At 43.7% G+C, this 13189-nt stretch overlaps 1 protein-coding gene across 25 annotated transcripts in view; it reads left to right on the plus strand.

Moving 5' to 3' along the window:
- Positions 1-13189, plus strand: part of PTK2 (protein tyrosine kinase 2) — a 200993-nt gene that overhangs the window by 99571 nt on the left and 88233 nt on the right. For all 25 annotated transcript variants that reach the window (XM_062626924.1, XM_062626925.1, XM_062626931.1 and 22 more), the window contains one exon: positions 3396-3483. In XM_062626924.1, the coding sequence (XP_062482908.1) occupies positions 3396-3483 (88 nt within the window). The remainder of the gene's footprint in view (positions 1-3395; positions 3484-13189) is intronic.

The raw sequence follows: 13189 nt of genomic DNA on the forward strand, positions 1-13189 counted from the left end.
GAAGTCTCCAGATCAGTGATTTCAGGTCTTACTGGGCTTTAATGACCCTGACACTGGAAAGGAAGCACAACAGGATGCATGCTCCAGCATGTTCCTGGGTCTCTTGGAGCAGTTCTTTGCATAGGTGCAAGGATGGTCTACAAAGTGATGCTCTTCTGAATCCAGTTCTTGCAGTGTGAGCCTGGGCTGTAGTGACCAAGAAATAGTGGGGTGCCAGCTCCAGAGGGAATGAAAAGGGACTGTGTCATGGTGTAACTGCAGCAGAGTACAGATCCCAGGTCTCCAGAGGACTTTCAGTGGGAATCCTATAGGCAGCATCTCTCAATAGTTGGATAATCCTTCTGGCTTTAACAACTAAGTGTGTGTCTGACTGCTTATGTGGTCTGGTGCAGATGCAGAGCAGTAAGTAGAATAGTAGTCTTCCAGTCATAGTTCTCTCAACCGTAGGGGATCATCAGCTGGGATACTTGCTCGGAAGGCAGACCTGGTCTGTGAGAAAGGGACTCGTCGATCCTCATCACTTGCCTGCATTTCAAAGACGGGATTTAGAGGAAATTAAAATCAAGCCCATCCTTGAGTTGACCTTTGGAAGTCAGCTTCTTCATTCCCATAGGCATAGGCAAAGCTCAGGTTATTAATGGGTAATGAAGGTCACTCTCAGTGACTCTCAGCCAACAGCCAAACTGCTTGGCCCTACCTTGTTTCTCAGGAGATCCTGTTGCAGAAAGCAGTGCTTCTTATTATGGCTCCTCAGTTAAGAAGACAAGTCCCTGTAAAGGAGGAAGAGTGCTTTTCCCATGTTTTCTTTATTCCCAAGAGAAAAGGCAGTCGACATCCTAGTATCACAGAATCATTTAGGTTGGAAAAGATCCTTAAGAGCAAGTCCCACTCTTAACCCAGCACTGCCAAGTCCACCACTAAACCATGTCTGTCCCTCAGCATCACATCTGCACCTCTTAAATACCTCCAGGGGCGGTGACTCCACCACTGGCCTGGGCAGCCTGTTCCAATGCTGGACAGCCCTTCTGGGGAAGAAGATTTTCCTAACATCCAATCTAAACCTCCCCTGGTGCAGCTTGAGGCCCTTTCCTATTGCTTGTTACTTGGGAGAAGAGACCAACCGCCCTCTCTCCATCCTGTCAGGCAGTTGTAGAGAGCAATCAGGTCCCCCCTGAGCCTTCTCTTCTTCGGACTGAAACCCCCCCCCAGGTCCCTCAGCCGTTCCCCATCACACTTGTGCTCCGGGCCCTGCACCAGCTCCGTTGCCCTTCTCTGGCCCTGCTCCAGCACCTCAATGTCTCTTTTGTAGTGAGGGGCCTAGAACTGAACACAGGATTCAAGTATCATGGACTAGATCAGGGTGACTGAGACAGTTTGTGTGCTCTATGTAAGATCATCCAGTTCCAACCCCTGCTACGGGCAGGGACACCTTCCACTAGAGCAGCTTGCTCCAAGCCCCTGTGTCCAACCTGGCCTTGAACACTGCCAGGGATGGGGCAGCCCCAGCTTCTCTGGGCACCCTGTGCCAGCGCCTCAGCACCCTCACAGTAACAAATTTCTTCCTTATGTTCAATCTCAATCTCTCGGGTGTTCTCCACCTCTCTCGTACCTCCTACAGTCCAAAGGCTCTTTAGTTCAAGAACATGTTTTCTGTGCACAAGAAGACTGAATGTGCAGTTTTCTTGATGAAATAATCTTGCCATGCATGGAATAATGCACAGTGTGTGTGTCTGTGTTTGCAGTTTCTGAATTCCCTTTTTCCAGTGATTTCTTTTGAGCCAGTATATTTCCAGTGGCTTCAAAGCAGAGGATACCGCAGCTCCTGTTGCAGTGGAATCTTCAGCAGCAGCAACTCCTAGTAACTTCCTGTCAAATCCCCATATAAGTCTTTGATTGCAGGCAGCCAAACCACTTGCTGAAGGCCTGCTAAAACCAACAGATTGAAATGTTGCAGTATTTGTTCTTACCATCATGAGGAGTTTGTTAAATAGACTTATTTTTGGGTAGGGCTGTAAAGAGTTTCATGCTTCCGATATGCTGTACTGGCACACCCAAAGGGATGAGGACATTTGTTATCGGTGCTTCATGGCAGGAATGTGTTAGAGGAGGAAGTGTGCAATGTGTGTCAAACATTGTGGGTTGTTACCACGGGATAAGCAATAGTAATAAATTTGAGGGTTGGAAGCAGAAGTTTAGGGTTTGAGAAGCAGTAGAAGTTTGGAATAGGTCATGGATCAAGGCCAGTTCTGAATCTCCTTCACTCTGTGGTGTACTGTTAATTTGAAGAACAGGACTGTCACATCAAAAACTGGTTTGCTCAGCCTTTGCATACATCTTGAATAAGGAAGTAGGAAACCTTCATACAGAGAAATTCCTTCTGGAACAGTTCAGAGGTGAATATTACAGCACTTGATCAGAGAAGGAGTAGGGTCATGTTGTCCCGAACATAAGAGGGCTACAGAGATGCTGTGAGGGCTGGAGCAGCTCTGCTCTGGAGCCAACCTGAGAGAGCTGGGCTGGGTCGGGTCAGCCTGGAGAAGAGAAGACTCCTGAAGGGGAGACCTTAGAGCAGCTCCAGTGCCTGAAGGGGCTGCAGGAAACCTGGAGAGGGGCTTGGGACAAGGGCCTGTAGGGACAGGCCAAGAAGAATGACTTTAACCTGCCAGAGGGGAGACTGAGATGAGCTCTTAGGCAGAAGCTCTTCCCTGTGAGGGTGCTGAGGCACTGGCACAGGGTGCCCAGAGAAGCTGTGGCTGCCCCATCCCTGGCAGTGTTCAAGGCCAGGTTGGACACAGGGGCTTGGAGCAAGCTGCTCTAGTGGAAGGTGTCCCTGCCCGTGGCAGGGGGTTGGAACTGGAGGAGCTTTAAGGTCCCTTCCAACACAAACCAGTCCGGGATTCTGTGTTCTTTGAGTAAGCCCTGGTCTTGTCTGTAGGATGTGGCTCCTGGTGAATAACACTGATTGCTACTCTTACTTGCAGCTGCAGGATTTGTGTTGTTAAGTACCATGCTTGTCATAACCAAAGAGAAAAGCATTTGTATGGGGTCACAGCAGTGGTTATGGCAACTTACCTCTGTCACTGCCTAATTGAGGTCTCTCTTCCCATGGATCTGGACCTGGTTGTTATCTGCTCCAAGATTTGATTCTTCAGTCCTCCCTGAACCTTTGAGAAGGTGATGACAGAGGTCCTTTGCAGTCATCTTTATGAAATGTCAGATACTACATTCCAGTTGAGTTCTCCGAGTAGTCAAAAGAGGGATTTTCCCTTTAGTTTTCTGGCTTTATTTTGATTTGATCCTTATTTTTAAGTGTTTGAAGAAGTGCTTTATGTGTGAGGTAATCTCAGTTACTCTTTCTGTCTGCCCTGTTTAATTCTCTTTTTCTTGCTTTCCAGATATGAATTGAGAATTCGATACTTGCCAAAAGGTTTTCTAAACCAGTTCACTGAGGACAAACCAACTCTAAATTTTTTCTATCAGCAGGTATGTTCAGTTCTGCTATTCCTGAATTTGGTGGGGTTTGGGATGACTTTGCTGGATTTGACAAGTTCTGGATTTGTTTATGCAGGGAACATAACTGCAGAGACAGAGTAGATTCAGGGTTGCATATATGAAGCAGAAAGGGCAGGAAGCCCATGGCATCCTTCTTCAGAAGTGATGAGGAATGTTCCCCAAAGCCAAGCTAGTTCTGCAGTTGCCTTCTTTACTCAAATCAAAGTTACTCTTATTCAGCTGACTTCTTATTGTTATTTCACCCTTTATTATTGCCAGCGTGAAGAAGTGGGCAGTTTCACTAGAATTCATTGGAATTACAGTGAAAACATGTTTTTTTTCACTCTTGAGGTTACTTTCATGCTTTGAGTATCTGTTACTGATTAGTAAAACTACAGAATAGTAAAAGTCTCTGTATATTAAGGACCTAAATCATACTTTTGTTCACTTAAATACTTCAAATCTGCTTTTAGACTGGGAAGCTCAAAGTACAGCTTCATGCAGGTATCTTTTAGAGGAGTCTGGACTAGGATGGTTGTAGTACTCCATAAGAATAGACTTTAAGAATCCATGCATCTGTGAAAATTCCAACCTATTATTTATTTCCTACTTGTTAGGTGGGTCTTTCCTGCTCTGTGTGGTATGGTGTTGATGTTCTTATGCTGCAGTGTTGTTAAGAAACAGTTTGTGTTACTAATGGAGACAAATTGAACCAGATAGAGGTTTTTTTGTCATAGTTTTAAGCAAAACTAAATGGAGGATTAGTTGTAATCTGGATTATTTAAAGGAGTCATTTTCTAGAGTATTGTCGTGGTAGAGGTGGAATAAGGTAGGAATGAGAAGCAGGGCAGTGTTGTCAGCTTAAATGGCAGAGCTCATGAACTACACCAGAAAAGCTCTGGAGTTTGGGTTTGAAATAGGATTTAGTTTCTATTTTTGTAATACCTGATGCATTTTGTTGTGTCAAAGGAACAACAAATGACATGGCGATAATGCTACTCAGGTACCAAAGGCTTCTTCCACCAAGGAAAACTGTTCCTGTGACTCCTTTTTGTTGTGTCTCTGCATCACTCAAAAATACCCTGATCCTGGATTGCTTGTTTGGGATGAATAAACCGTGAATAAACCATGATTCTTGAGCAGCACCCACTAAAATTAGGCTGTAACTGGAGCGGGTCCAAAGTGTGGCACCCTTCCGCCCTTGTGAGCAGACACGCTTGCAGATGAGGAACCAATATTTCTGATGAATTTCACATTACTTCATCTGAAAGCAGAATATATCCACTAATGTGCTCATACTCGTTTCTTTAATGTCTTCCAGCCCTTACTGTACACAAACACACCTGCTTTAGGTAGATGACTTGATTTCTTGAATGTGTGATGAAGGTTTTGTATTGATGTATGACAGAGTTGACCTCTGAGGAGACAATTGCAGTGCAGTGATTCTCTGGATGTAGCATCTTAGATCTGGGTGATACACTGTTTCAACCTAAAAATATCTGGATTTTGCCGGCTTTCTAGTACTGCCAGGGGTTCTTGCAGAAACCACAAAATCCTGTTCCCTTTCACTTTAGCAGCAAGTGACTTTCTTCATACTGGCTTTAAACATAGATTTTATAGTGATAGAACAAGGGGGAATGGCTTTGTGCTGAAAGAGGGGAGATTTAAGTTAGGTATTAGGAAGAAGCTCTTCCCTGTGAGGGTGCTGAGGCGCTGGCACAGGGTGCCCAGAGAAGCTGTGGCTGCCCCATCCCTGGCAGTGTTCAAGGCCAGGTTGGACACAGGGGCTTGGAGCAAGCTGCTCTAGTGGAAGGTGTCCCTGCCCGTGGCAGGGGTTGGAGCTGGATGAGCTTTAAGGTCCCTTCCAACCCAGACCAGTCTGGGGTTCTATGATTTGTGTTTCCCATGATACAAAAGTGGGTGATGACTTACAGAACGATTTGCTGCACTCTATCATTGCTCAGTAGCTGGGAAGCTTCCTGCAGCATCCTCTCATTTGTGCCTCAGAGAACTACTTTTTTAAGCAAAGAATTTAAATTGCCAGAGGGATGTTTTTTAACGTTTTGTGAGAAGCACATTTTTACTAAATTGGGGGAAATGATGAGAAATAGACCCAAATGGCTCAGAATAGCAGAAAGGCTTAGAAGGTCTTCAGGAACTGACATGCAAAGGCGAGAGCTTCAAGTATGTGATGATGCCCTGAATCCTGCTTCTGTTCCATAAGGAAAATCAGAGGTTCTTGTCTCCTTGCACATCATTTTTGTTTCACTTCCCCTTTCTCCTCCGCCTTACCCTGAAGTATTTCTAAATGCAGTTGTTCAAAAGTCACTGTTCTTTTTGCTAGGAAGTATTTGGGTCTCCATTGTCATGGAAATGAGGCACACACATTTCCAGAGCTGTCATTCTTTGTCCATGACTGTTTTGCTCCAGAAGTCTCACTTGGCCTCTTGAATACATTAGGAAAAAAATGACTTTTCTCTGATGCAGCGTTAAGGCAACACCACTGACTCAAGAGGAGGCAGCAGGAAATGGATTTGAGCGGTAACACTGCATTATAATGCAGAGTGACAACGGAGTGGGGGGGATGTGGAAAACCAGGGAAAGATGTTTTTTCCCATTCTGTCTCATTGTCATTCCGGCAGCATTTTAACATCCTCTTTGCTGCCCACAGCTCTCAGACACATCGTGTTGTACAGAGGCAAGAACAGCAGAATGTATGGGGGGTGGGGGGTGTGTGTGTGTGGAACTAGATGATCTTAAGGTCCTTTCCAACCCTAACTATTCTATGATTCTATGATCATACATGCACACATGGGTATCACAAGCTTTCTGCACAGAAATAACCACATTAGATAGTGAACATAGGACTTAGTTATAGAACTCTGACAGAATAACATTCTGTAATCAAATTGTGGGTGTAAGTAGAAGTTGAATACATTGCTGTGTCACGTATTATAAGAGAGAAAATAGGAGATTTAGAGGACCAGATGCTGCCCATGGCTAAGTCTTTCGAGATGAGGCCGAGAACCTATTTCTAACGATAACATCTAAACACATGTTGTCTGGCTTATTAAAAATGTATAGCATCAGATTAAGAGTTCATGAGGAGGAAAAGAAATCTGGTGACCTGTGTCACCCTGAATGGTCTGTGGGGTTTAGAAAATGAGATTTTCTATTGAATGTGAGCTGCAGAGCAGTGGCGTTGTTGGAAAAGAAGCCAAGTTAGAGTAAGAGACTAAATCCTCAAGTGATCTTCGTCTTCCAGAAGAGCACAGAACGTCTGTAAAGATAACAAAGCATTACCTTAATCACTGTCAGCAGACGTGGTTTACTCATACAGTTAACCCAAACCACAGTTACCAGGCTGTTAAACTGAAAACTGGCAGGTTTCTCACTTCGCATGCATGACTACTCCCATTCACTCCACCGAGCGCATCGCCCTGGATAAACTGGTGCAAGCATCTCAGTCTTCTCAGCTTGGGCTTAATATGTGAAATGTTGTATTTCATTTTCCTCTTGATTTTCACTGTTTTAGGGATGCTGTGAGCTGGTTTTCGTTTAGATAGTCTTGATTTCCAAGACTCCTGAACAAGTGAAGAACCTGTGAGCAGGATTGCGGGTGCAGCCGTTTGTCATCGGTGGCCGTCATTCTGCCATCTGCAGTGGGCGTAAACTGGTCTAATTGGAAGTGTAAAAGGAGGGCACTTAATGAGGCTTTTCGTAAGAGTGCCCCTGGTTTGCAATCTGCACAGCAAAGGATTAACAGTGTGTGTGAGGGGGGAACCACACAACTTGTGTGTAACATCAGGGTTAGCTGTACTAACACTGGTACCGTGTGGTTCATCAAAGCAGAGAATCACAGAATCCAGGTTGGAAGGGACCTCAAGGATCATCTGGGCCAACCTGTCTAGGCAAAGCATGACCTAGGTTGCATGGCCCAGCACCCTGTCCAGCTGAGTGTTGAAAGCGTCCAGTGTTGGGAAGTCCAGCACTTCCCTGGGGAGATGATTCCAATGACTGATTGTCCTCATTGGGAAAAATTTCCCTCTTGTGTCCAGTTGGAATCTCCCCAGGAATAACTTGTGCCCATCACCCCTGGTCTTTTCCATGTGACTCCTTGTAAAAAGGGAGGCTCCACATTCTTTGAAGCCACCCTTTAAATACTGGAACATGCTGATGAGGTCTTGCCTGAGTTTTCTGAGGGCTGAACAAGCCCAGTTCTCTCAGCCTTTCCTCATATGCATCTTGTGTTTCAGGCTGTGCTGCAGCTTTGAGATGGGGTAGAGAAGCTGACAGTTACTCCATCCCTTTTGACTGGAGGAGATGGGTGTTCAGGACATGTCATTTTACATTCCCATTGAGAGCTCTGATCAACAGCCTAATACTAGAACTGTGTCTTACCTTTTACTGCTGTTTGGAAGGTGTCAAAGGCAGTAGGTGCCTCTGAGGTGTCTTCCATTCAATGAAGCATTTACGTGGTGATGCAGCGCTGTCTTTATTATTCCCCTGGGCCCACGTGCTTACAGTTTCAGCCAAATCAGGCAGATTGGATCCCACCCAGTGCTGGGAGGTTCAAGTGTTCACAAATCAGGAAACCCCAGATTTATGGCTGCCTGCACAGTTGGCAGATGCTCGTGGCGTGGGTTTTATGTCCCAGCCTTCAGCTGTGTCCTGATGTATTGTATGGCCACATCTGAACCAAAGTGAACTTTAATCCCCTCCCCAAAACCTTAACCGTGAAGTACACAGGATTCCTGAGTTAAAAACACTGTGAGTTCATGTGTGTCAGTAACCTTTTGCATTTGTCCTTGTGGGCTGTTTTGTACATCTCAGAAGAATGCAGATCTGTGTCTTCTCCATGAATTTTGTCCATTTCTGAAGAAAAGAGGAAACAAGCATGGAAGTCCAATAGGAGAATTAAAGAATCAGAGTTTTCAAGTAATGAAAATCAGACTTCATGTTTCTCTTGTACTTTGTGGGAGGATTTCCAGTTGCTTTCAATAAGCGTTGGTGACATTCATTGAGGGTGTCTTCCCTTCCCTGTGTTCCATTGATATGGCTGTTGGGAGGTGGAAATAAGGGCGACAGGCTTTCTCTTTTGCCTTAGTGGCTGAGTGAGGAAGGAAAGCCATATCTCACATCAAGATAGGGCTTTGAAAAACACTCATATAATGAGAATCAGACGTAAGCTACTTGAATTGCCTTCCTTTTATCGTGGGACAAGAGCCCGCACACATTTATCCTTCAATAACATGTTAGCCTCCAGTAATTGGAGATGGTTTATCCCTTGATGAAAAGGGAGTAAGCATCTGTATAGGGGGGTGGAGAGGGGGAACCCAGCTCTTGGCATCAGCTGTTCCATTGTCACTGTCCTTGTGCTTCAAACAGGGATTCTTAAAGTAATTTGGGGGGGTTTATTGGATACCAAAGAGCAAGAAAAGGGTGTTTTTATCAGTGTAAAATTCTTCTTCACGCTGCCTTATTTAGCCTGCAATGTGGAGCTGCCCTGGATGTGCACATATATATATGCACACACATATATACACATATATGTATGTGTATGTGTATAAGCATGTATGTGTATATATACACACACATACATATATATACACATATATAATAAAGGAGAACATAGGACTGGGCCATGTTTTGGATTTGCTATTTAAAACAAGTCAAAGTCTGTGTAATGCACAACAGAAAGAATTGCAAACAGAGAGGATGGTCTCAAAGTTAGGGCAGATCAATGATGCTCCACACAAACTGAGCTGAATTCTGTGCCACAGGGATTCTGTGTTTCACCAGACAGGTTCATTTTCATAAGAACACTGTTTTTAGAAGGAAAAGAGGAAAAAAGTGATACCGGTTTTCATTTAAAATAGGAAAAATAACAGGAAAATGCTCTAAGGAAAGAGACCTTGTGTCTGTGGGCAAATGGCACTTTTCTGCTCTGTCTTGGTGTTGTCTGTAAAGATAATGTCAGCACTTTAAAAGCATTTTCTGATATGAAAATTCTCTTTTATATTTTGGCAGATAAATGCATTTATTTTTATAACACTGTCCCCAACACATAGGAGATTTTAAGTGCAGGCAATTACTGTAGTAACTTAATGAGTAAAGTTTTCTAAGGCTTCGGTGTATGAGATATAATTTGAAGTCAGGCTGGGAATTATGCTCTTCAGCCTAATTAAATAACAGCACCTCTTCTACCCTAATAAAACTAGGAGACCTAAAGCGAATGACTTTGACAGGAAGAGCTTTGAAGGGAATCGAGGACACAGGGAGAACAGTTGGCATCCTTCCCAATGGCAGCAGCCTGTTGCACACAGAAAGTGAACCAAGGAAGAGTTCATGATTGACTCATAAACTGTGTCCTGCAGGGAAGCGGTAACACATGTAGGAATTGCAGCTGCTTATAAAGATATCTACGTATGTATTTAAAACATGATCAATTTATAAATCAGTGTGAAGGTCACCTGCTCCTCACAGCTTGCAGAAGTTAATAGAAGTGAGATATCCTTTATGGAGTTTGGTTTCTGGCTGAAATCACACCACCTCATAAAGTACTCATTGTTCAACTAAAGGTTTTATGCTCTCAAAACCATGCTGGCATTGTTGTTATTGATGTTGCTTCTTCTGTAATTGTGCAGCTCCTTTGATATCTTCCAAGTGTTCTGTGTCAAATGCCTGCTTTCTGCTAGCAGTGCTGTATGATAGGAATGTAAAGCCTACTCCTGTTCCTAAATACCCCTGAAACAGTCAGCCAAGCTCAGGCCAAAGCTTTGATTTAGATCTTCCACCTGTCAGTTGGGGTAGTGAGAATAGTGTATGTGGGCTTTCTTGCAGTCATCTATGAATCAATCTTCATTCAACATGTGAAATGTAAAATGCTCAGGACACGTTTCCATGCACAGATGCATGGATATGGCTTTGTTAGTAATCTTGAACAAAATGTCATTCTAATCACTATATTAGGTTGTAAATCACATGCATCAGGCCTAAAATAAGGTAGGCTCATGTTGGTGCTTGGCCTCATTTGTCCTGGAAAAGCAAAACTGTGTCGGAGAGGGTAAGTATAAAATTAGCAGTTAGTAAGGCACGCTTAGTAGGTTGAGTATTCTATGGCTCCCAAGAGTATAGTCCTACTTTAGGGAAGATCTGAGAGGCAGCAGTGCCTATTGCAGTGGCATCTGGAGATCATCCCACTCGGACAGAAGGGATCATTTTTAGTCATTCTGTCCCTAACAATGCCTCGTCAGAAGTTGATTTCCCCCCACCCCATCCCTAATGCCCTTATTATTAACAGAGGAGCTTCCAAAATTAGGTAGAGATGTCAAAGATCACCTCTAGATAATACAGAGTCTGTGACCTTGGATGATGAAGGGGAGGAGCAGCTGAGGGCAGATGGCAAATGAATGTTATCCTGACACTGAATCTGTGCTTTTAACTCAGCTACAAGAGGCCCAAGCCTTAATTTTCCCTAATGTAGACTTCTACAATAAGTAATATTATCAGATGGGTAAATAGGGGAGGGAACACAAACCTGTTTCCCTTCTGTGTATGTTTAAAAAAGCCACCATTATGATCATTAAGGTGGCTCCTAAAAATATTGATGACATTAGAGGCATGCTTTGGGCTTTTGTGCATATGGTACTTCGTTCAAAGCAGATGAGGCACAGATCTGAGGGTTAATTTTGTATAGGATTTGTGAAGCTGCAATGGTGTGGGTTGGAACCCTGTTCTTTCAGGCTGATTATTCTGATTCTGTAATGGAGAAAACTCAGTGTCCTGTGGGAACTTGCTGTTGGTAAACGAGGGTGGGCTCTGCTTTGAAGAGATGGAGGAGCTATCTCCTTTTGAATTTGGTGATGCAGATATAAGCAGTTATATTGGGTGACCTATGAAAGGTGTCCCTGCTCATAGCAGGGGGGCTGGAACTAGATGATCTTTATGGTCCTTTCCAAACCATTCCATGACTGTTCCTCATTAACTGGATGATGTGTCTGTCCCAGGGTGCACTACAGTGTTTCTGTGGTGCATTTAATGCTACAAGAACAATTACAGCAGAAACCACAGAATGTTTGAGATGATGATGTCTGTAGGGTACCACGCAAGAGCTGTGCCATGGATTGTGGTGAACTTCATGTGGTACCTGCTCCAGGTGTGGAACAAAAGAGGAGAGTTTTCACAGTGAGAAGAATTAGCCACTGGAATAATCACTGCAGGGAAGTGGTGATTCCGGAAAAGGAGAAAACGATGTAATGTGACTTTTTGTTGTCCATGCTTCGTTAAACTATTATAATTGCAATTCTTATCCTGCTTACTCAATGGAGAAGGCATTTTGTTTCTTTGTTTGCCTATCTAAATATCTTGTGATTTCTTTTGGTTCTGCACTTAACTCTTTAGGGGGTACTTCATCACCGAAGTGCTGTTTAAATGCAGCTTTCAAAGCAATGCCACTTGGGAACTAAAATCAAGGAGGACTCAGTTGTGTAAGTAGGTCATAGACATTGAAAGTGAAGCAAGAGAAATAGATGGCTTATTTTTACATGTCCTCCTGAAAATTGGGGATTATCCTATGGGAAATGGCAGGGTAACATGAAATGAGCCAGGAAAGCCAGTGCAGTGGCTGGTTATTGGTACTCACCCTGTTTGAGGCATCATTTCATACTGCCATCGCTAAAGAATTTACACCGTAGTTAACACTTTAAACCAAAACTCAGTGGAAAGTTTGGTGATTTTATGTCATAATTTCTAAGGATATACTCAAAATTAAACCTAAAATACATATTTTAAGACACATCAGAGTGGGTTTAGCTCTTGAAGCCCCAAACTCTGGGAAGACGCTCAGTACGAAGCTGAGGATTGTTTTACTCTTGTTCTTAGTAAAGAAATCCCCCTGTAGCTTGGTGGCTTTATGCACTGCAAGGCACTTGTCAGCCTGAGAGAGGCTTTTCCTGGAATACTGCAGCTGCAGGGGAAGCTCGTGTGCAGGAAACTGCAGCAGATGGCTCCTGAAAGCAGCAGCTGGTACATGAAATCCAAAGCCTGTGATAGATTTCTGCTTAAATCATGTGTGCTAGTGCAGGGCTTGTCTCTGCTTTCTCCGGCCTCACAAACACGGGCTGGCCTCTGTCTCCAGTTCTTGTTTGAAATTATACCAGCTGGAATTTGCTGGCCATTTATAGAGGAAAGCGCCCATTATTTCCCAGTGAATTTGAGGAAGTTTGATGTTTCACCATCAGTCATTTGCCCGTTCAAGTAGAAAACCAAATACGTTAAAAGTCTGACATCAGAAAGGAAAGTGGGCTTTTGTTTCGGTGCCTGTCTTCCTGGTGGAAAAAGCTTGGTTCAAGGTTCAGTGTTCTTCCTTTCTTTTGTTGTGATTTAAGAGCATCTTGGAACTTTTGATGCTCAAAAGGCCAGAGACATTGCAGAGATTTTTGTTCTAACTGGTGAATAGTGGCCAAAAAATCAATGGAAGCAGTAGGTGAGAATGCAAAGTAAATAACCAAGTGAATTCTCACTGAGTATCAGGGCGTTTATATGCCAGGGAATCTGTTATGCTGCATGCCTAAATTCTTGTTGGCTTTAAGTACTCGGCTGCCCTTTCTAAACATGGATTCAGTGCACACAGGCAGTGTCTGTTGGGGGGAACTGACAGTTTTCTTTCACTTTTTATTTTACCAGAGCATGGAGA

The sequence above is a fragment of the Pezoporus occidentalis genome, unplaced genomic scaffold (assembly GCF_034315485.1).
Source record: "Pezoporus occidentalis ecotype Australia unplaced genomic scaffold, CSIRO_AGI_Poc_V1 ctg3, whole genome shotgun sequence".
NCBI classification, from domain to species: Eukaryota; Metazoa; Chordata; class Aves; order Psittaciformes; family Psittacidae; genus Pezoporus; species Pezoporus occidentalis.